At 41.5% G+C, this 24,767-nt stretch overlaps 1 protein-coding gene across 2 annotated transcripts in view; it reads right to left on the bottom strand.

The window, feature by feature from the left end:
• The window catches only part of slc8a3 (solute carrier family 8 member 3), a 123,260-nt gene extending 98,493 nt beyond the window's left edge, over positions 1-24,767 (bottom strand). The window contains exons 1-2 of one of the 2 annotated variants that reach the window (XM_008398963.2): positions 23,897-24,767; positions 17,600-19,466 (exon numbers count right to left, since the gene is read on the bottom strand). In XM_008398963.2, the coding sequence (XP_008397185.1) occupies positions 17,600-19,380 (1,781 nt within the window). In that variant the 5' untranslated portion in view covers positions 19,381-19,466; positions 23,897-24,767. The remainder of the gene's footprint in view (positions 1-17,599; positions 19,467-23,896) is intronic. The other variant, XM_008398964.2, reaches the window with a different exon arrangement.

Genomic DNA, 24,767 nt, shown 5'->3' with positions numbered 1-24,767 from the left:
GTATGGCAAGACCTTTCGAGCAATAATTAATACAGAGAACTGTATGGCAAGAATAAACAGACACTATTTCCAGATAAAAGGTAAAATAATATTGTTGAAGTGCCATGGGTTCTGCTCCTGGACAAGGGCTTTTACAGGCACCAGCCACCGACTACAATGTTTAAAATAGAAAAAATATTCAGCAAACACCAAGAAAACATACATTGTTGTGCTCACATGACCCAGGTTAGTTTAGTCAGATATTTGAAAAATATATATTTTGTGTATATTTTATTCAAATTTTGTGCTTTATCCATAGGACCTGTTTTGTCCCTTTTCTCAAGAATCACTGCCCACCCATTTTAAGTTGAATGTTCATTGCATTTTTCGTAGACGCCTGTGAAAATAATTTCTATTCACATGGCTTTTTTGTTCTCTGGGAAATTATTTTTGATGATAAATACAGAAACAAGCATAAAAMTCAAAACATCTACAATAGTRATAGTAATATTAATAATAAAATAATAGGCAATGCAAAGTAGCCTACAAATTCTTTGGTGGGGGGCGGTGAGGGACCTGGATAAGGGCTAGGGGGTTGCTGTCCCGAAAAAGGTTGAGAAACACTGGTCTAAATAGAGGAGTCCATRGCTTAAMCTGTTGAGGAAAGAGTGCAGAAGTTCATTGACAAGAGCAGCACAATGTGCACTCAGCCCCGCCCTGTTCCGCTCCKATCAATCACASATCCCAGAGGATTTGCACCTGACTCACCCTGCTGTCACAACAAGCGACAAAATTGAGCCAGAAGACATTAGASAACAGTTAAAAACGAGAGAGTTTACAAGACTTGCTCAAATGGTGGTCTAAAAAATGAAAGCAGTAAAATCTGAATTAAAATAAAATGTTRGGTTTGGGTCTATGATTAAAATGAATCATTGGGGTTGGATCAGGGTCAGACACGATGTCTAAGGGCACGGGCCAGGTCGGGTTGAATATTTCAGACCATTTTAATTGTCACTCTCTCATTWACTGTTAGAAAATCATCATAATTATGAGAAATAAAGCCGCTAAAATTTCAGCTTTTGTCTAAATAATCAATAKAATGTGTTTCACACGGTGATGAAGYTACTGGAATAMATGAACTTTTCATTAATATTCTAATTTATTGAATGKATCTACTGAGATTAAGTTGGACACTTAAGTAGAAAGCAAATGTMAATTATTTTAGCTTAGCATATCCGAGTAAGGAAAGCTAATATAAGTGCATGCCACACTTTTCAGGTTTTTATTTTTCCTTCAACTACTTTGTGTAGATAAGACACAGGAAAGCTAATCAAATGTACTAAAGCATGTGGCTGTACTGTACTGGCACCGTAGYTATAGCAACTGGGGTGATGTACCTGGATGATTAAGCTAAATGCTCCCTTCTGTCAGGACACGGTTTCTGTRGGTTATCAATCAAAAACCCGACTCAGACACGCCGGGTGTGTGTCTGAGTGTGACGAGGAGGAAACTGGACTGCGACCTTTCCATGTGTGCGATCGGCCGAATGTCGATCCCACATCAAGATCTGGGCTTTCCTGTCTCGCCTCCTCCGGTGCTGCTGCTTTTCACACATCTGACCGAAGCAATTGAAGCTCGTCGTAAGGAAAGTTAGCCTCATTTACAATAACCGGGCTTCTTCTTCTACTTCTTCTTCTACTTCTTCTTCTTCTATCTCCTCCTCCTTCTTTCCCACACCTGGTCAGGCCTCATCAAATCTGCCAAGAGACTCTGCGAAAGAAATCTGGGGGCTCAGCGCTCATTTTCTCTCCTCCATCCCCTCACCCTGCCTTGTCCCTGTCTTTTCCTCTCATTTCCTCCTGTCTGCCCCAGGTGCTGTTTTTCCCCTCTCCCTTTTCTTTTCTTTTTTTTCAAACACGCTCCACACTTCCTCGTTCTCTCTGCCTTCCATTTCATKTCTCTATTATTATCTTTCTGCACCTTGTTCCCTCTGATGCCGTCTCTTCCTCCCTCTCCTCGCCTGTCTCTCCCTCCCTCTTTATCCGTCTCCATCTCTTCTGGCTCCCTGCATGTTTCACTTCACCACTGTCTCCCCTCCACCCTCCCGCCTCCTCCCTGTTGCTGCTTCAGCTGGTGGCATGTTAAAGAGCTGCTGCACAGAGGTGGATGAAATCTAACATGACAGATGCCACGAATGTTGCAGGAAGCCAAATGGCTTGTTTTTTGGGGGGGGGGTTTTGGATGCGAGGGGAGCTTGCATCCAGGAATAACTTCCTACTTATTTCCTTTAACACGAAACCTGAAGGTTGTTTGCTATAAATAACCAGCCAATGAGGCGGCTGAGAACAGCTTGAACTGACATGGCACACGTCAATCTTCTTATTTTACTACTGAATAACTTAAACAGAAAATAGAGACGTGGGGATTAAAGAACATTTTAACCCATGATTTCGACCACAATTAAGATGTTTAGCTGCAAATCAAAGGACGTAGCTTCAAATCTACACTTGAAAGTTCACTTTCAAAGTTCATGCAGTGGCCCCGTGGGTTTTCAGAGAAAACCCTTCAAAGGAAATTTTTGATACCGATGCTAAACGTATTTCATAGTCCTCAGAGAAACTCTAATTAGTCAAAAAAAACAAGATTCCAGATCGTTATTCCTAACAGATTCTGCTTTAGAGACCATTTCTGCTTCCCGAGCTGCATTTTCTTTAATTATGTTTTACATAAAGTGCCATGATAAAAATAAAAGTAATCTGGAGTCACGTTACACACGCACACACACAAAAGCAAATGATGTTAATATGAGAAGCATAGAGTAATTCAGAGTTCTGGTTGTTGCTGCAGACTGCCGGCCAGCTGGCTGAAAGAAGGCTGCTTCTTCCAAGTTTTCCATCACGTACCAAGAAGATGAGCTCAACAGTTTGGAAACGTCGGCATAAAAAACACAAACAAGAAAAGCATGACTCATTAAATTTACTGACGACACTGCTGGATTTTTTTCCTAGATTTTCAGTCGTGTCTTTAAATTAAGATCAAACAGACGATAGACAAACAAAAATCAAGACGTAGTGGCATTTTAGCAGCATAATTGAGGAAATGTTATCTTCTTAAACGTTTCTTTACATAAATACCATGATGTTGTGTTTTAACAGAGTGAATACAGATTAGAACATTTTATCACCCCGTCTCTCTGCTGTACTGACACTCGGAGTGAAGCTGGCCTGAGCAGCTCTAAAAAAAAAAAAAAAACAGATGGTGAGACAGAAGTAGGCCAAAATGAAGGGACTGCAGATATTGCTGAGCATAAATAATAAATACGATGGTGAGAAGAAATGGAAAAGAATCAGAAAGATGCACATGAAGATAAATTAAAGCTGAGATAAAAATTTTTTTAAAAAGTGCTGAAAAACAGAAGCGAGGCTGAAAAGCCCACACTGAAAATGGGCTTGGAAAGATAAAAACGAGGGGAAGAGTGCAAAGATTGGTGGGGGCGAAGGTGCAGCAGCAGGCGGGAGGGAACCGGCAGCGCGTGTTCCCAACATGACTGGGAACACGGAGAGAGGGAAATAAAAGGGGAGGACGCTACAGGAGATTAGACTGAGCGTCGTACAGAAAGCCAGGTCCCACAGGCCTCAGCAGAGCTGTGATCCCAAAAGCGTAACCTCTTCATCTTTCAGCAGCTCCCTCGACATGACAGCTTTACCCATCTCTGGACCCCAGAGGAGCAGCACAGACATGCTTATTGCCCAAACGGACTCTCTGCAGCTTTTCCGCACGCCACCCACATCCAGAGCGGAGCGCGCGGCCAGACGGAGAGCTTCTGAAAAGCCTCCGCTCACTCAGCCTGAAGAAGCTCAAACTGTTTCGTTTTAAGTCCATTTGGAGAACCGTTACAGAGTTTGCGAAAGGGAAGGAAAGTTTAAGTTGAATATCTTCTGTCTGAAAAGTGTGTAGTGCATTTATGTTTCAGTTACAGCTGCAGGTCCCTGTGTAGTGGTTTTATTTTTCTTCAGGATGCCTCGGTTTCAGTCCGATTAGATGAAGAACAGCAATTTTCAACTTGCCTCAGATTTTCAATTACATTTGGGTTCAGACTTTGACTGAACCACTCTAAAAGTTTTTTTCCCCAGTGCTTACCACAGTAAATGTTCCCAACCAGCTTTTCTGTCCCAGATGAAAAAAACTCATGACACCACCATGTTTTACACAGGATGCTGTATGTGTGGTTTTGGTTTCATCTGACTATCCAACTATTTGCTGCTTTATAAAAGCCAAACAACCACTTTAAAGTTTACCGTAGCTTTTTCCTTCACCTGAATTATGTGTTTTTTTGGGGGTTTTTTGGACACATCTTTTTCCTTCCAATTCACATTTCTGCTTTTCTTTGTGTGGCTCTCGCACATAAAATCTCTAAAATGACAGCATAGTTTGAGTTTTGCCACTACAGTAAACAGAAAATTGAGCACAAGCTCAGACAAGATCACTTTATTCTAGAAAAACTTGAAACGTACAGTCTGAGGCAACGACAAGTGTTGTTTGTGAGCATAAAGTTGATCGAGTAGAACAGTATTTGTAGGGTGTAATGTGACAAAACAAGGAAAACGTTTGTGGTTTGCGTGGAACAATAAAATGCACAAGTTCTTCTCACTTCATTTCCTTCTTTTTTAAGAATTAACTTATTTTTGTTCTCTTTGTAGCCGATTTGTTAAAACAAAATTTTACCTTTAGAATTTGGTTGGGAAACGTTTTCTACCTTTTGAGTTTTGCTACTAGAGCATGTGGAAAGTTGGGGACAAGCTCAGACAAAGACAATAACAGAGCGAGCGCAGGCCACAAAACAGAATATGATAAAAACACCTCCAAAAAAGAAGGGGAAAAAAACAAAATAAAAAAACAAAGGAAGGTATGAAGCAGTCGACAAGCGATGAAAATATAAGTCAAGAAGAGGAGCACGCAGAGGAACAAACGGATTCTTTCTGAAGACACTGAAGCGCACAGACGCCGGAGAGTGTGATCGTGTGTTTCGTGAGAGCGCAGTTTTAAAAAAAACCTACGTCTCATCTGTGAGTAGGCAAAGCAAAGAGACTACCGTTAGAAGACATGAATGAAACGAAGAACTGAAACATCGACTCGGCAGGAAAGACCTCAAAATCCACAGGGAAACAAAAGGAATAAAAAAAACTAGATGAAAAGGCTAAACTGCCGAGGACGGGATCAGATGTCTGACGGAACGTGTGGAGAAAATGAAAAAGCGACGAGGATTGGATCTGAAGCTGCGTCTCTGTGAACCGGTCTCTGATGTGTGGAGGAAGTTGGCTGGCCTCCGTTTTCTCAGTTCCGTTTCAGGGCGTTTCCCGCTCCGTGGAAGAGACGCACACCGGCAGGCGGCGGTCAGAGTTTGAGGTTAACGTGATCATCCTGAGATTTCATCTCTGCTCGCACAAAAACATTCACAATCTTCCGCTTGAGCATGGGGATTAGCAAGAATGTGGCATCCTTCCTGTTTCCATCCGCGCCAGGTGAATGCATCCACTTCCCCCCTCTCTCTTTATGAACGAACAGAGACAGATCCTTCAGATTTGCAGAATAACCAGTCGTGGACGCTCCGATTGCGCGTGACCACCTGAAATCTCCATTTTTGAGCAGCAAAGTTGGGTTTCCCCCTCTACCAGATTAACACAATGCACAGAGTTACAAAATCCTCATTAGGAATCGCAATTTCCATAACGTGGTCAAATCCACTCGTCCATGTAATTACAATTCGCTTCCGTTCGTTAATGAGCGCGTGTCCCGACCGACGACAAGAGAGAAAATAAGACTTAAATGTGGAGGAAAAGATTCTCAATTCTGTTGGATTTCTTTTCAGGAAGCTCAATTTAGAGAAGTTGACCTTTGACCAGTGGGTCGGAAAAGTAAAAATACGACCATTTTTTGCTGTTAGTGAACGCACCGTACACACGCACAGACAGGTGGTACGGATGATGACACCTTTCTGTGTGGAAGTTGTTCCTGATGGAAAAAGATCCAGCAGATTTTAGTAACACTGAGGTTTTCCAATAATGAAATCTGAGGAAGCAAAAGTAGAGATGCACGGATCTGATATTAGCATCTGGATTATGTAGAAAAGAATCTGCAGAAGTCCTGCACTGCATAATCATCACTGTCACTTGTCCAATTGTTAATACCTGCCCTTTTATACATAAGGGAATGAGATGTTAAAAAATGTCTAATCTTGCATTCCAACTTTTATTTTTACTTTTATAAATACCCCCGTCAGATAATTTGGAAGATTTTAATGCGTTTCTGTGTTTTCAGTGATGCAGAGAGAGACATCTCAGAAATTTTGATCAGATTTTTTTTTTTTTTTTAACTTGGTTGTATTTTTGTTTTTCAAAAATATCCTGAATGTAGAAAAAGTTTGCTATTTGTCGTTCTATAAAGAAATCAAACCACATAAAACTGACAAGGCCAGAACCTTCAAAAAATAAATAAATCGGTGGTCAGAAATTGGCCAGACGTCTCCGATCTGTGCATATCTAAAGTCGATCACCGGCAGAACTTTATCCTGTTATTAAACTAGCATGGGAATACAGACATACACCAGTTTGAATGAACAAATGTAAGAATTAATCAAAAAATTACAAAAAAAAAAAAACAAAATTAAAATAGAGTCTGCAAATCACACATGAAATCACACAACTTGCTTCACCTCTTCCACGTTGAAGAACCGTCCATGTTCTGCCTTGTTGTAAAAAATATCTTCAGAGTCCCCGGCTGAAGCTAAAGCAGAGAACCACTGCTGTAAATAAACACAACAAACATCCTTCCAGAAGTCCTGCTGGTGCCGCAGAAACGCCTTCGTCTCAACTTAAACCACCGATCAGCCATATTTCCCTTCAAACAGCTGATGCCGAGGTCACGCCTGCTTCTGCACTTCCAGGCAGTTGAGAGTGGATGTGAAGGGGCAGGATGSWGTGTGTGTGTGTGTGTGTGTGTGTGTGTGTGCGTGTGCGTGTGTGTGTGTGTGAAGGGGGGATAAGGTGAGGAAACTACTGATGCATTCTGGCGCATTTTCTGCTGCAGCACCCGGGGAATATTATTGGAAAAGTAAGTTCCTCCCTAAAGGAGGTCCCCCGAGCTGCAGGCAGAGCATGCCGGGCCCTGGCCCGACGCGCTCTGACAGGAGAGGAGGGGAAGAGGGGCCGCTGTGGGACATGTGGAAAGTCTACACAGGAAAACTGGAGTGAGATCACAGCAAATATCTGTTCAGGGAGCAGAGAACGAGCCCCGCTGCTGCAGGGATGGAGGGCTGCAGAGAGGATGAGCTTCCTAGTGATGACCGTCTTAGTGATCTGAAACAAACCTTCAGATCACTACTCTCTCCTCACCTCAACCTTTTATTTCCATCTAAACAAATCATAAGAAACTACTGATTTTTTTTTTTTCTGACCTCAATATCCCCTTTTGTCAAAAATAGAAGCTATGTCACCCAGTGAATCTTTGCATTTCAAGCTAAAAGAATCTTACGTAAAAGGAAAGAAATCTTTATTGTGGCCTTTACTAAATATTAGTCTGGTTTTTAAACACGGCAGCATTCAGAAAAGGAAGTTCTAGATGTCGATGCGAACATCAATTCGAGGTTTTTATATGGCATTTTAGAAGAAATATGGTCGGATATTGTGAAATAATTCAACAAAGACTCAGTACAATGCAATTTCTGAAACTATCTGGACTACATCAGCCGGTAGTCAAACAGACTGTGTGGGAAAACAAACAGAGATGTCGTCCAAGGAAGTTTGTTTGCAGAAGAAGTATAAAGAAATCCAAAAATAGATTCTAGGCAACTGCAGAGGTTTTCTCACATTTCCTGACAACAGTACTCACGACTTCATCCACCAGAACAACAGGGAGACCAGAGCGATTTCAGAGCCGCAAGGAGAAAACATTCAATGTACTGCAGATTAATTACATCATATAGATTTAAACATTTTTGGTAAAATTGTTGAAGAAAACATAATTAGCTTGGAGTGGTCAAGTCAAAGTAATACAGCAGCATGTAGACGGGAGTAAAGGAGGAGTACATTTCTGCCAAAAACTTTGAGATTCATCTCAGAAAAAACAAGGAAATTTCTGACTTTCAAAAGTCAAAACTTTTCAACTTTTCAAACTCAGAAACTTCCACGTTTTTTTTCTAGAAAATCTCTGAGATTAATCTCTTATTTTTTTTTGGCTTCTTTTTTCTTTCTTTTTTCTACCTACCATACCCTTACTATGCTTAAGTACAGACTAAATATAACATAAATGCCGTGAAAAAAAATGTTTTGAGGAAATCTAAAACAAAGAAGTGAAAACGCTTTGTAAAAACTAGAAAACAGAAATTGCTGCTCCATAAAAATGTCACATTATATCTGATAATCACAATAAAAAAACACCTACATGTCAAATGAAGAATTATTTAACACCGTATCAAATATTTAAGATGTGTATTTGCACTGTTAATAGTCCTGAAAATACAATATACCATCTAATTAGAGATGATATTTATATGCAGATTATTGCAAGAGTAGGTAGGATGTGCTGGGGAGAAATGGAGGTTTACAGACTTGATGGGGGATGGGGGGGGGGGGAAACAACCCTGATTTGAATTCATTCCTTCAGCTTTACTGCTTCCATCTGCCTTCAGAGTTGTTCACTTGTACATTGGCCAGACATCCAGCGCCAGCAGCAAAATTCTCACATTGAAATCAGCTGACTGCTTTAAAAAATGTAGAAACATCTTGCGCTTTCATATGCTTTTAACGTTTTTTGCATGTGGAAGATGGGGAAAAGACAGGAGCAGGGAAGTGCGGCGCCGCTGCCGCCTCCCACAGCATTTTGGATTCGCGGCTCCATTCATTGCGGAGCCGCATTGATTTGTGCTTTTAAAAGCCGCTGCACTGTGCATGCTGGACGGTGCCACCGAGCAGGACTGACCTTTATCAACGTATGCAGATGCTGGAATTAGTTGCGCGGGCAGGAAGGGCTGCACGGACTGCCGCCGTGGCGAGAGGTGGACGAAATGGGAACGGTGACCCATATTGACCGCGACCAGACTCTGTCCGTTTCTCAAGAGCAAATGTTTTATTTATACGTCTCCTGACATGGATGGAAACATCATCGACTGCGGTACAAAGCTGAGACGACGGACACTCCGGCTCCGTTTATATTGACCAATTTTGAAAATAAATTTGCACAATGGAAACACGGCAATTAAAAAAAGAAGAAGAAAAGTTCTGAGGTGTTTTTCTTTTCTTTTTTCTTTTTTGCCGATTCGAAATTGGTTTATTTTGCGATGCAAACGCTTTTTTCGCATCACACCAATCACATGATCAACAAACAACCGGACGCGGCCACTGGCGCAAAGCACGGAGAAGACCCGTTTGAGGGTGATGACGCGGCGTGTTTTCTCATGACGTCACGCGAATGAACTTACTCGTGTGATTTTAAATTGCGCTTCTTATTTAATGGAAACGAAGCAATTGCAAAATTGTGGGAGTTCTTTTTTTTTTTTTTTTACATTAGCGGAATATTGATTAAGTTTTGCTCACGTTTCTAACGGAAACGAAGCTTCTGAAAGCTAATGGATAAAATTAAACAAGAATCTTTTTTTCCCCATTTAAACAAACAAAAAAAAACTTCTTTTAAGTTTACAATATAAAGATGACTTACTTACTTGTAATTAGCTTTAGTTTGTTGTTGTTTTTACTTCATGTGCTTCATCGTTGGCTTTTCTTCTGCTACTTAGTAGTTTTGCAACCATGTAAAATTTTGCTCTTTTTGCCTTGTTTTAATACTTAGATTTTATTAGTATCAATATCTTTGAAGAGTCTACCTTTTAACAAAAAAAAATACCCAGTTAGCATCTGGCTTAAAGACCAACGTAGACAAACACTTACTTTTTTTTTCTTAAAATACACCAGAATTAACAAGCTAGTAATGCTAATGTAAGATGCTAAAAATGTTTAGATGTCATCTCCAAATCATTTTGCTTTAAAACATTAAAACCCCAAAATGTGAAGTCGCCAATAGACACCAAAACAAAAGAAAAGATATAAATCCTGTTTAGTGGGAAAGCCAACTATGAACTGTATTTCCTAAAGGGAAAAAGGTATTGGCACAAAAAATCTAAGAAACATTGTAAATTGGAAATAATTCTCTTTTCAAGAAAATCTCTTTGGGTTTATTTTCAATTAGTTAATCTTCTGTGTTTTTGGGCGTTAGGAACAACAGCTGGATGTGAACAGTTAAAAACCCTGAATACTCTAAAATGTTCATAACTGCTTATTTTAATAGTACAAACACCAAGTAAATCTCAGTATGTATTCATTTGCACCATGGAAAATTGTCTTAGCACTACCACAGTGTTCCCTGTCTTTGCTCTTCGGGTTACAGCCAATAGGTGCCCAGGAAAATGAATAGCGCTACTGGATTGGCTGCTTTGAAAACACCAGCCAATAGCCTGTCAAGTAGCCCTTATCCTTGCCATTTCAACCTCCCAAGCCATATTTTCCTTACAAAATTATTTTAGATATGCTCAACGAAAAAGTCCGCAAATATTTTTGGAGTGAAGTTCCACAGAAACATTTGTGGATATGCGATTGGGGAAGACTCTCCAATGATTAATGTTAAGTCATCAACACTCTAGGGCCACAAAATTTAAAGAAGCCACTTAATATATGCCTCTCCTTCCCTTCTTTGTTGGCAATGCTTTTTATGGCTACATAAAGTTGCCTATTAAGGACAGACTTGCTGCTGTTTCAAATCTAATATCGCCAGGGGCAACCTTGAGACCCCGTCGGTCCTGCAGGTTTGATATTCCTGCAGTTATTGTTGGTTCTTGGCTGTGCTGATTCCTCGGAGGTAGCAGATCACCGGCTAGATTCTGGACTGTATTTTTCTTGTTCTCTCAGTGCATGTACTGACACTACAGATTCCTGTTTTTTTTTTTTTTTGTTTGTTTTGTTTTTTGTGTGTGTGTGTGTGTGTGTGNGTGTGTGTGTGTGTGTGTGTGTGTGTGTGTGTGTGTGTGTGTGTGTGTGTGTGTCTTTTGTTGAGTACAAAAATTGCTTTTAGTTGTAAGGTTCTGTGATAGTCTGCGCTTCTTCATCCAACGCCATGCATCGCAGGATGGCTGTTAGACACAGATCGCATCGATAGCTGAGCCGTTTTGTTCGTCGTCATTAATCTTAATTTGTCTTTGGTGTCTCATGAAGTATCCCAAAGGTTATGGACAACCTACAGATATCAGCGAGTTAAAAATAGAAATCTCCTGGCATAAAGCAGGAACATGATTGAAGGCAGCATCAGAATGCCTGCACTGTGTACTCACAGACTGGCAGACACTAATTCAAGAACCATATCTGATACCGCGCCGCGCTCGGGTTTCAGGCCCGGGACGATCACAACATTCACTCTGAGCCGGGCTTATCCCAGTGATTTTTTTTTTTTTTTACAAAAATCAACATTTCCATAATACTAGTTTTTCCTCTTAGAGGGTTTTTCTTATTTATTGTCTTTTTTATGTGTCAGGTCATCCAACAAATTCTGACAGAAATGATGTGAATAAATATTTTTCTATTATAGTTCTTAAAGAGAAACTGGAATGAGTGCAACAATGATTTGCAGAAACCAAAGTTCAAAAACCAGAAACAACCGGATGGATTAGTCCGTAATTCTGAATATTCTTACTGAAAATACTAGAAATTCGTTTTATTTAAACTACATTCAACCTATGACGAAGAAAACTGAATAAAACTACTGAAACAATTCCAACAAATTACAGAACAAAACAAAACAAAACAAAACACGACAACTAAAAGAAGAAAGACATCATTTCAGAGAGACCAGAGACTATAAGGCTTAAGACTTAATGAAACAACAGAAAGCAGCAGCCGCGAATATGATAAGCTGAGCTGAAGACGATCCAGGCGGTGTCAGGGGACAGGCTGCAGGCGGGTAAGGTAAGCCCTGTGGGTCCATTCTGGGATATATGGAAAAGTGCTGGCTGGGGGGAAAGCTGCCTCACTCAGCAGGACGAGGATCAGAGTAAACATGTGTCCTGTCAGTCATGATGCCAGGAGGCGGTAGCGCCTTACACATTCCACAAAATACCCAAGGAAACATTTCAGGAAAAGACTTCGGCGTCAAAAATCGTGCGTTTTATTGTCGGCGCAATTATAAATCTTTAAAGGTTGCATGTGAATGCACAGGACGATTCGTTCCCCCTTACGACCACAAATACTCCGGGTGATTCTGGTCCGTCTGCTGCGCACCACTCATTTGTTTATGAATCCATCAGCGCTTAGTTAAACATCGGCCTCTCCAGGGATGGAGCTTCTCAACTGTGTTATCTTCTCCGGCTCAATAAGGAAACACAACCTGGCAACCTTTATTACTTTAATATTCTCTGCAGCTTTACACAGGCAGCTCCCAGCCTGGAGATAGTTTTCTCAGGAGGCCTAAATGTTAATCGGAGTCATCACAAAGACTAAACCCCTCCTCCCCCATCCACAGCCCTCCCCCCCCAAAAAAATTAACTTTATTTTATTAACAAAGCTATCTCTGGGCTGCACACCGTCTCACCTGTAGGAGAATATGAATCCTTTGAGAATGTATGGCGAGGCACCGTCCCCATTAGCAACACTTAATCCTGCTTCTATGAGCCACTAAAGGGAGGAGAGGCATTTAATTATCATTATCTTTCTTTATGTGGACTTAGCGGCGAAACCACCAACAGGAATTTTAATTTGTTGTCATTTTATTGTTTTCATACCAAACAAGGGTACAACCCGGTGAGAAATCATTAAAGGCGTTATTTTACATTGTATATTTTCCAGGACATAGGGTCATTTTAACCCGCAGCCAAGTGACTACTGCTGCTGCATATATGAAAAACATTTAGAAAGAAAATTCACTGTTCATAGTAGCCGTATCTGACACAGTGAAATTGGCCTCTGTCTCTTTAAACCCTCCTACGCTTTCGGACACTCTGCCTTCAGCACGTCGTCATGACAGCGCTGCTTCATGATGCCATTTATATCCGTTTTAGGAGTGGTGTAGTTCAACATCCGTGCCATTCCGCCAGGCTAAGGCTGCGTTCACACTATACAGCCTGAAGTGACCCAATTCAGATTTTTTTAAATTTTTTTTTACGTAATTCGACCTGTATCTGATCTTTTCATGACAGTCTGAACAACACAGGTCGGATTCTTTTTGAATGCGACCCAGGCCACTTTGGGTATCCGATACGTATCAGATTCAAATGTGACCTAACGTCCAGGTCGCATTCGTTCGACCTGAACGTCACTGATACTCGACAAACGTCACTATTCTGTGTCCTGATGCGCAAGCGGGAAGAATAACAACCATAATGGACTATACCAAGGATTAAGTTGTTTATATGCTGCTCCGGTCGGACAACAACTTTAAAATTGTACGCTATGCTCCACCGTTAGCATTCATGTTTACTTCCGCAAACACTGACATGTGCTCTGTGTGTGATGCTATTGCGCCCTCTGTTGCCACACTTTCATGTCGTTTGCAGTTCACACTGGAGAACTATACAAGATGTGTGAACGACCACTGCAAAAAATCGGAATTGGGTCACTTCAGGCTGCAGTGTGAACGTAGCCTAACGCTATTTGCTTCTGCCGCTAGGCAACTCATTAAGTTCTTAGGCACCCCCGAATGGTTGCCACGGGAGATGCAAGGATTCCTTAAACATGTATGAAAGGGTCAAAGCAACTCTGAAGCATGTGTTTGATGACGGAATGCCATTTTCTACTAAAATATTAGCACACCAGCTGAATGAATGCAAATATGTGCCTTCGGTCACATCTAATAAATTAAAATATGTGTTCTGATGAGATTCACAGATTAAAAGTGCCTTTTGAAAATAATATTTTATTCCCGAAACAGACATTCTTTTCATTAAGCCCACATTTCTGTTAAAAAATGTTGGGGTTTTTTATGGTCTGATGTAATATGTTAATCCTAAATGTCATATTTTAGCTGTAAATGGAAAATTATCATAGTTAACAAAATAAATGCTGGAAAACATCATTCTGCGTGTAATTAATCTTTAATGTTAATGAGGTAAATGAAGTTTTCAATAATATTGTGATTTATTGAATATGATTGTGTGGTATCATCTTGCCTTTGCATGGGCCGTGTTATGAGACGAGTATAAAAACATGGAGGAATAAAATACCAGCTTACACAAAGATCCAATCACCTAAAACACAAAAACGACAATTAACTAAACTACTGAAAGCAGACATTTACGTAAACTGCATACAAATACACACAACCCTTTTGCAGTCTTATATGCGGTCGATGGCAAAAGAACCAGCAAAATGAGGTGCTAAAGGGAACCAGATAGAGAGCATTGTGTGATCTAATTGTGCTGAAGGGCATTAAACACTCGGCCCCTTCTCACACACGGCGCACTCTGCCTTCATCTACTCACTACAATGGCTTCACACCAAGAATTGTTTTAACCTTGTAACAGAGGAACTCCTTCTGGCAAGAGAAAATATAACATTTCCCTGGTTAAATATGAATGTAGGGCAGCGGAGGCAAACACGTTTTATAACAATCTTTTTGTCCCACAGAGAGAGAAAAATGACTCTGAGGAGAGGTTTTTACGTTGCAGAAGAACCAACGAGGTAATTTTGTCTTCTGTGAATTTTCGAAATATTCCTTTTCCTTGAGAAAATGAATATTTTGGAAATGTTCCTGTCAAACCTTTGGCATGATTGTGGATAAAGTGGTACTCTTTGGCAGCTTTTTTTATTGGAAACAAAAAAAAAAGGATCATTCTCTCTCTCTCTATTTTTTCTTTTTACAATTTAAGAGTGTTGGAAATGTTGGAAGCTCTGCAAAAGCGCAGCTCAAACCCAGATCCGGTCTTCTACGTGGATTGCAGAGAGACAGTTTCATTATATTAAGAATTAAACTGAATTAGTTCCACCATATTTTGATTTATATTGCATCACATTTATTCAATAGTTTGCGTTTATTTTTTGCTTGATATCATAGCGAGATTTTTTTTTTTTTGGCATAATAGTTCCTTTAGTAAAAATATAAGAATACTGTCTCTATAATAACGTTGGTTATTAGGCCTTGTATCTCTTTGCAGTGAGAATGTCAATGACTGTTTTTAATCTGTTATGACAGTTCTTTAGATTGGAGGGCAATGTGTTGCTTTTTGATTTCTTTTAGTCCCACTTGGTCAGATTGGGTCTCTTTGGTCATTCCTTGATTTTTACTGGTAACACAGTAATCAGGCTATTGAACCTCAACCCCAAATTAATCAGAGCTAATTCATGACTTGGATAGCTTTTCCTCTTAATAAAATCTTCAGTTTCTATTTACTCAAGCTATTCAGACTAATTAGTTGACTTGTTTTCAGTCGATTCGTTTTATTTTTTTTTACTGGATTAACCTCTGCATTGATGCAGCTTCTGTTGAATCAATACAACAGGCTGATTTTATTCATAGAGACATCTACTGTTTAAAAAATGAACTGTGGTGAGTGAAAGCTGCTGAAGGAAGTGGAAGTAAGACAGGAACAGTGGTGATACTCATTCCAGAACTGGGTCGTAAATAGACCAAACCAGCAGTACATCTGAGCCTGAAGTATGTAGAAAGACTGGGAAAACAGCTACCATGGCTTCATCAAGTGGTATGCAAAAAATTACAAAAATAATTCATAGGAACATTGTGTTATTAGAAATAAAGGTTTTCTCTGTAATGTGCAACATGGTTTTCAAAATAATTCATTTCTAACAGTCAATATTTACACAAAAGATCTTTTAAGACATTCTCATTTGGGTCAAAATTGATACGAACTGATTCATTGTGATGCACGAGTGCAGCAGCCGAGTCCAGAGAGAAATGTTATCCTTTTCTCTGCTAATAGGTAACCCTGTCACTAAACACACTGGTTATTAACTACACCGCTTTTCTAAGGAAAGACAAGTGTTCCTCAATAGCGCTCTGTAATTTCGTCATTTTTTTTCTCCCCCTAAATATCCAGCAAATTATTATGCAGTCTGATTATATTCAAGATCTCTGAGTTAACCAATTACAGCATGCCTTTTTTTTCTTGGATTTACATCCCCTCGGTAGAGAAGTGCGGCACGATGCGAGACTCTAACATTCAGCACGATATGCAACACAGCAAGCAGATCGATAAACCATCATCATCACAACTGCATCACCACATCTCCTCCCTGTATTCCCTCAGCTGCCTTCAGGTCCAACCCAAAAGCCTCTCCCACATAAATCAAGTAAAATCCAGATTGCTCAGCAGGTCCCTGGAGCATGCTGATCACCCAACACTCATCCTCTTGCCATTGTTCTCTGGGGCTGTCTCAGCCCTCACACTGCAGCCCAGTCTCTGCCAGTTAGGTCCATTTGGTAGAGAATGGGGGAACAGCAGACACTTGTCTCTGTGGTTAAGTGGCTGTAGGTCAACATCTACAACACGAGTGCCTGCAAAGGTGCATTCCAGAGACGCCGGAATCGTAATGTGCTGGAATGTTGTCCAATCGACAAACGCTCTCTATGCCACAGCACAGTTTGCTACCATTATTTTAACACTACCAAATGTTGAATGACTATGTTTGTTGTAGTCCAGCATTATAGACAGATGGTATAGCTGACAAGACTACATAACATACCCGCTTTACGTAAGACATCATTACCAATCACAGCATTTTTATTGACGGCTCCGCTCAGAAGAAATTAAACCTTCACGTGTCATAATTCATTTCAACACCATCCACCATCAAACGCAAAACACTGTCACACACTGATTATATAAATCAAAGCCAGACCTTTGACCTTGGAAGTGAATCTTTCTTCTAACTAGGCTTCTATCCATCCGCTCTGTTTTTTTTTTTTTGTCAGAGGAAGTTGACAAGGCATGAAGAGAACATGGGGAAAAAGGGAAACGTGCAAAACTCAGGGGATGGAGAAAACAAAGCAGCAGGGAGTTGAAGGGCAAAGAGAGGGTTTACTTCAGGACTTCCTATTTCCACGCTTGCATGGAATCTCCAGCACGTGAAAAACAGATGGTTGCTGTCAAAGCTGCCTGATGAGAGGAAAACTCTCCACACAGAAAAAACTAGCGTCAGATGAGTGTCTTTGCTGTCTAACGAGAGAAAAACGGGGAGTCAAAGTTCACAAAGTGGTGAGTGGAAATGCCACATAAATAGGTAAGATTTGTATTATTGTATGTCAAAGAATGAGCTGAGCCTTTGGAGCAAAACAAAGTGCTGTTTCCAGCAGACTGCTAAAGAGCACTAAACCTTAAAGCTTATGCATGTTTAAATGCAATCTAAAATAGAAATTAAAATTGACGAAGAAATAATTCTCAAGTTATATCATTTAATTATGAGTCCAAAACACATTGTATTTTTGATCTAGAAGCCTTGATCCGCAACAATCAGCCACTGAGTGGCTGATTGCCAGTCTGATGTTTGGCTGACATCAGGCTGATGCTTTATTGGACATCAGCCAATAAAACTTAATAGAAAACCAACTGCTCCAAAAACAAGAGGATTCTTCTTACCAGGTCTCGTCGTTTTTGAACTCAAGTTCTCCATAGGTGTCTTCAAAGTCCTCCCCTCCGCCTTTGGCAAGTCCCTCCACTGTGCGATAAGGCACAATGACAGTTCCCCTTGCTCCAGAAGTTCTCAGCACTTTCACTTCCATAATGCCAGTGCTCTCACTGATGTGAACTGAGCCACTCTCAAACGTGAAAATGCCTGAATGATCGTCATCTAGAATAGTCACCGTAGCCACAGTGGGAAAACCTAGGATGGCCTTTGGGTATGGGAGGCTGTTGGCAGACAACACCTCGTCTTCAGTTTCCAAGACCCGAAGATTATTGAGACGCACAAAGAAGTGCTCGTCCTCTTCAAAGATGTCATCGTCTATGATGCCAATACTTATTTCTTTGATTATTTCCCCTGGTTTAAACACCACCGTGCCCTCTGTGAACTCGTAGTCTGCTCCAGCATTAGCCGAGCCATCTTCTGTTTTATAATCCACGTAGATCGTCTTGTTGATGTCGCCACCCTTTCTAGTGACAGCCAGGATGGCAGCACCGCAGTTCTCAAGGCACTGGTAGGCAGCAGGCTCAAATGCTATCCGGGACACGTACTCTTCGGGTTCCTCCACGTGCACCTCTTGCACACTGGCGCTCTTCTTTGCTTGTTCTGCTACATGTTTCTTCAGGATATTCCCAGCGCCTGTCATCATTCGAGTGGCCTGGATACGGTAGAAGGCACGGCTCTTTTGCTGATGTGAGAGAGCATAGTAATTAGCCATCTCAACCAGCTGATCAAGATCTTTCTCTGGGTGCTTCTGCTTTAGGTCCTTTAAGATACGAATCATATCCCGGCGGGACTCATCTACCTCTTTGCTTTCAATCAAACCAATCAGATTACTGGTTGCACTTCCATCCATAAAGTGAGAGTTGACCATCTTGCCGTCCATCTCAATCCCTTTGGAGCGTTCTGTTTCCGTCTCAATAATGACACCCCTGTGTTTGTCAGTGCGATATTTCTTATGCATAAACTTGTAGAAGAGCAGTCGTCTGTCTGCTACCCAGGCGAGTAGGACGCATATGGGAAAAAAGGATAGTGTGACCAGGCCTTCCCAGACCTGGACTACATTAGGAGAAAAAACAGCCAGGATCATGTAGAGCCAGATGTAAGCAAAGATACTCCAGCCTGCTGTGACAAAGAAAACTCTCAGGTGTTTGACCTTACGCACTTCACCTTGGGGAATGACGGACACACAGAGGCCAATGATGACAAACATATTGAAGGCTGCACTGCCAACAATTGTCGATGGACCAAGTTCACCAGATTTGAACTCATGTCCGCAAACTTCAATCACAGAGAGCAGAATCTCGGGGGCAGATGAGCCTAAGGCCATGAGAGTAAGGTTGGAAACTGTTTCATTCCACACCCGAATTGTGGTTGTCGTCGTTTCCCCGTTGGGCCTTTTGATGACAATTTCTCTTTCTTGGGAGGTGATGACCTCAATGGCTGCCATGAAACGGTCGGCAATGATGGACACACCAAGAAACATGTAGATCATGGCCACAAAATAGACGATGACCCGAGCAATCTTGTCTCCCATGGACGGATCCTCGGGATACCAGATGGGGAGGATGATCCCTGTCTGACATTTTGAGTTGCCCTTGCAGGTGGCATTGTTGGGGCTGAGTAAAGGACTCGGAGTAGTCCGGGCCTCTGTACAAAGGAAAGCTACGGCCACAGAGACCAGTCCCAACCAGAGGCAGGCTGATGTCCCTGGTTTTAGAGGCCTTGAACCCTCCATGCACCCTTCTTCGTCTTAAGGGGCCTTGCAACACTAACAGTCCCTCTGGGATCCAGCACTGGGCTGTGCTTTTTTCCACCCACCACCTGCCAAAGAGAAACAACAGAAAATACACAATGGTTATATTGTAGCTTTTTGACAGAAGTGCATTGTGTTCAGCATCACAATAGTAACAATATTCAGACAAAGACAACTACGATGAAACAATATCACCACGTTGGATTTGTAATTAATAATGATTACAGACCTGAACACATACTTGGAATGCAGTGTGCATTTATTGACTGAATCGAGAGTGAATGGAGAGTGGCAGTGAGCAGGAATTCTCTAGTATTGCCACAGATTCTTAATTAGATTTTGGCATAGGCACTAACACATGAAAAGGTTTTGATTTCAACTGTTTCATTGCAGCTCTTGCTGTGTGTTTAGGCTTGATTTCCAGCTGTAAGGCAAACCTAAGTCTCAAGCCTTTAAACTATCTTAACGGCTTGAGACTTAGGTTTTCTTTCAGTATTGGCCTGTATTTAGCTCCATCCATCTTCCCTTCAGTTCTGACCAACTTCTGTGTTGTGTCAATGATGCTGCCACCATTGTGTTTCACTATTAGTGTGTGTGTTGAGAGTGACACCAACAGTTTTGCTTGTAGGCTGAAAATCTTAACATCGGTCACATCTGACCAGACTACACCTTTCCTATGTTTCCTAAATAATGAAAATTATGTTGTTTCCATTGTGATTTCAGTCTTGATTATAATACTAGAGGTTACCAGTGAGGTAGAAAATGAAGATCTTCACACACAATTTTTTTGGACGTCAAAGCAATATTTCGTGAACAAAGTTTAACTGAGTTATGCATGCGCATCCAGTGGCGCAGATTGTTTGAAATCTCTGGGATAGCACTCGGGTGGGTCAGAAGAAAATTACTCTCTCTCAGCAGTACTACTGAATGAAGAACTGTCCCAACTGTGAGAGCGTGACAGCAAGCAGAAACACAAAAGCTCATCAAAATACACACTGAAACTCAACACAACGATAGAAAGCAGCTTTTCAGGTCAGACATCCAAATTCATAAAAGCTCAATCAAAGCATCTAATGCACTTCTTAGACCCTTAATGGTAAAGACTTAAGTCTTCTTTTAATGCTAATGGCTGTGGCAGGAGGAGAGTAATGAACACTTGACCATCCTGAATTTAATACACATTCTAACAGCTGGGATTTATAGCAAAGACTATCACCTCAGTTATGCCTGATTATTTAGTGTTTCTGGACAGTCTGAACTCTCCATGCCCGCCACAGCACTTCAGGATCCCTGGGGCTCACAGACTGTGAAGTCTCAGTTTAAGTAGTCACCTAAGAGACATGCAAAGTATTGCAGGCAACCATTCTGTCCTGAAATCAGTAGAGGATTTCAGTTTTTACTAGTCTGACACTTGTTTGTCTTTGCTTTGGTTGACCTAAATCTGCATTTACACAGTCAGTGCATATAAAAATGCATCCCTGTGTTCAGATACCGGGCTGAAGCATTGGTTACTTTGGGAAACATTCCAACAATGCATCACATATATTTAAAGCAATGTCAATCCTTTTTTTTTTTTTTTTACTTTTTTTTTTACATTTTATATATATATATATATATATATAATATGATGTTGGGGGGGAAAAAGATTTTGATGGTAGGTTTCAATAAACACACCAGGAGGAGGAAAGAAAAGAATGACAGTGAACTGCAGCCCATGCTGGAGACGAGGAACTTGTATTTTCCTGAATCAGCAGAGCTATCACTGTGGACTGCAGCCAGCTATACAATCCCTGAGAGGATCGGCAGTGCAGAGCACAAACAAAAACAACGGGAGGAACTGTGTGAATGAGGTGTGACTTATTAATTAAAGTAAAGGTTGAGTTTCGCACAAAATAAATTGTTTACTTCCTGGAAATTGATGAGGATAAAATGAAGGCATTGTGTTTTCCTTAAGCACTGTTTTCAGAGAAACAGAAGGCACTGAGAGGCAGTGGGTAACTGCGTTTTAGCCGTAGCGGTGGCACTGACCGGCCTGCTTCTTCCCATAAGGCGATGCAGATGATGCAATAAAACATTCCCCATGACAGGAAAGAAATGGCCTCTTAATATGATGCAAAGTTGGAATAGAAAGGATAAAAATGAGTCACTAAACTGACTTTTACACAGCTTTCTAATATTATCCCCATCTATCTGTTTTAATAGCAGAGTCCAAATAATGTTATGTTTTTTTGGGGGGTTTTTTGCTGGAAAATGTCAAACTAAAAGCAGGGAGAACGTAGCTGAAAGTCAGTACAGCTGCAGATATAAGATCACCTCCTTTGACATCTTTCTCAGTTATTGCTGTCGTTATAACCCACCCACAATCAGAATCTAATGTGTGTTTTTGGAGCTCAGAGGGAGAAAGTGGAAGGTAAGGATGGATAAACGGAACCAGACTTCATCCAGTTAACTCTAACAGAGTCAGTCAGATTGTCAGGAGCCACCTACTGCCTGATTGGATGACTAAGCTAGATCATTTTCATCCATTTTGCTGTATTTACTGTAGATGCTTTCGCAGACTTTTTAAATTTAATTTAATTTTTTACAGTTTTCCTTTAGTTTTATTGGGATTTTAAATGACAGGCCAACACAAAGCAGTGCATGAATGTCAAGAGGATGTAAAACGGTTTCAAAATAATGACCAAATGGAACCAAATGGGGATAGATGTTTAAAGTAAGATTGAATTATAAAACAGTCGCTAGTTTTGAACGCGTCACAGAGACAAAAAGCTAGCAATCATCAGGCAGTGAGGAGAACAAGGAGACTTTATAAATAACCAAAATTTAAACTTGGAGTCGGGTCTAATGCTCAGCTAAAGCCATCATACTGTTGCTGTAGCTTTAAATTCACACCAAACCTTTTAAAAACTGGACGTCAATCCACTGCATTTCAGCTAGAAGAGCTAGCTAACCAGCTCAGAGCTTACTGGATGTAAATTCAAAGTGTAGGTGTAAGAAAAGTAAAGTAGCATTCTTTCAGCCAGTTTTCCAGCAGCAGGTAGAAACAAATGGGAGACAGAACCTCTGTGCAACTCAACGCTCACTGCCTCTGTAAGTCATGAAATATATATATACACTTTTAAACTTAAATTTTTTATTATAAAAAAAAAATCCATCCATCCATCCATTTTCTTWCACCCTTATCCCTTAGTGGGGTCGGGAGTGGTGCTGGTGCCCATCTCCAGCTAACGTTCTGGGCGAGAGGCGGGGTCACCCTGGACAGGTCGCCAGTCTGTCACAGGGCATATATATATATATATATATAATAAAAAATGTAAGTTTAAAAGTAGAAAAGAACATATTGATCCCACTGCATGTGAACAAATAGCAGTAGAAATATATATTTCCACCCCTCTTCTAATGCCTCCCTGGGCAAAAACCTAATTAAGCTATTTAATTACTCCTAATGATAAATTTAGTGAAATTTTTTTTAAATATCAGAAAGTCAGAATTTAGCTAAATTTGTAGGTAAGCACATTCTAAACATTTTTGGAATCTAAAAGATTTATTTCTAGCTGCTACGACCACATCTCTACATTTTCTTCTTTACTCTTTTCACCGGTATCTACCCAAATAAAATACATGCAAAGTGTTACACCAACGTGCAATTTAACAGCTGCTATTAGCTGTTTGAATTTATTTCTTTATTTTCATGTTTCAGAGGTCGCTGTGCACTCGGTATGYTGCTACATGGCTCGGAGCGGCAGGATCTGCGCGCGGATCCCTTTTCCCCCCCGTCCCCTATTTTGGGAGGTGGGTCTCGTTTAAGGAGGCTATTTGAGATGCGCGTAAACATGGACTCAGCAGACACACCGAGAGCCTCAGCTGTCGCTGATTAATCATCATGAGGGCCGTTTCGCTCACTATACGGATGCCATCGCCTCCACGAAGGGGGGCAGGGGGGGGATCCCCTGCTGGAGCACCCATAGGTCCGCACCTAACTTAGCCTATTATAGGACGCAGGCAGGTCTCTCTCTCTCTCTCTCTCTCTCTCTCTCTCTCTCTCTCTCTCTCTCTCTCTCTTTCTGTGTGTGTGTGTTTTCTCCAATCAACTCCAAAGAATGTAGGAGAAGCGCAGGCAATAAATTAATAACAGTAATAATAATGATGATGATTATGATAAATAAATAACAATAAAAACTCCAGCTTTCTCTGAGACGGCAGTTATTTGACTGTCACACCCATTTAGACAGAATATCCCGAATCCATCCGAGCCGGTTGTAATGGATCATGTCTGCAGCATGATGGTCAGATTGAAGCGCGTGCAAGGCTGATGGAGCACATCCAGCTCACATCATCATCATCATCATCATCATCATCATCATCATCATCATCACTCTCTAATGTGATTATTTCTACATGTGCATCTAGAACGTCTCACTCTAACACACATTGATTTAATTTTTTTTTATGTAATGCATGCATCACTTTGCATGGCTGCGCGTTAATTATTACTCACCTGGATCTGTATGTGAGTGACTTTATGTAGAGACAGCTGAGCAGCTCCCGTCCGCCCCCTTTATTGTTATTATTAGTCTTATTATTATTCTTGTTGTTGTTGTTTTTGCCGCGATGGTCCTAAAATAATCGGCACACCACAATCCCACCGCGAGGCTGCCGAGTCGTCCTCATGAACAAGAGGGAGCGTGCAGGTCCTCTCTCCCCCCCTCCCCCGCCCCACACACCCCCTCGCACCCCCCAGCCTGCCCACGGTACCGTCGAATGTGTAGGATCAAACCGGGCCAAAGGGGAGGGCGATCGCCTTTCGTCGTCTCCTTGCCGTGGCGCTCTTCCTCCCCAGAATCCTCCCCTGACCGGAACAGGACGGGGGCCGGTGGGTCACAGAGCTGTCAGTAACGACGGAGGAGGAGGCGAGTGGCTCGGTATTTTAGGACTGCACGCTGGGTGGGAGATGGATCTCCTTCTTCTTCTTCTTCTCGAGCCCGTCCGAGCGTCTCTGCCTCCTCCTGCAAGCCGTGAATCAGCGCTCTCCTCCTCCTCCTCCTTCTCCTCCTCCTCCTCCTCTCCTCCGCGACAGCGTTGGAAATTATGATGCCGCTCCTGTGGATGTGGAGGAAAAGCCTTTCTTTCAAGCGCTGGTGACAAACCGTAATCGATAGCCTGTTAACGATCGCAGTTTTTCACCCGTTGCGTGTTCGGCGAAGTTGCCACGCAGAGCTGCGTGCTGGACTTTGCGCATCTGAGAGAGGAACGCCGGGTTGCGAGTGTGCGCGCGCGCGCGCGCGTGTGTGTGTGTGTGTGTTTGTCCTCCTGTGGATTTCCATCTTCTGTTGAGAAGCCCGAGCTGCACACGCTCACGCGTGAAAGGT

The sequence above is a fragment of the Poecilia reticulata genome, linkage group LG22 (genome assembly GCF_000633615.1).
Source record: "Poecilia reticulata strain Guanapo linkage group LG22, Guppy_female_1.0+MT, whole genome shotgun sequence".
Lineage (NCBI taxonomy): Eukaryota > Metazoa > Chordata > Actinopteri > Cyprinodontiformes > Poeciliidae > Poecilia > Poecilia reticulata.
Note: the sequence above shows the minus strand (reverse complement) of the source record. Positions and strands in the feature narration are given on the sequence as shown.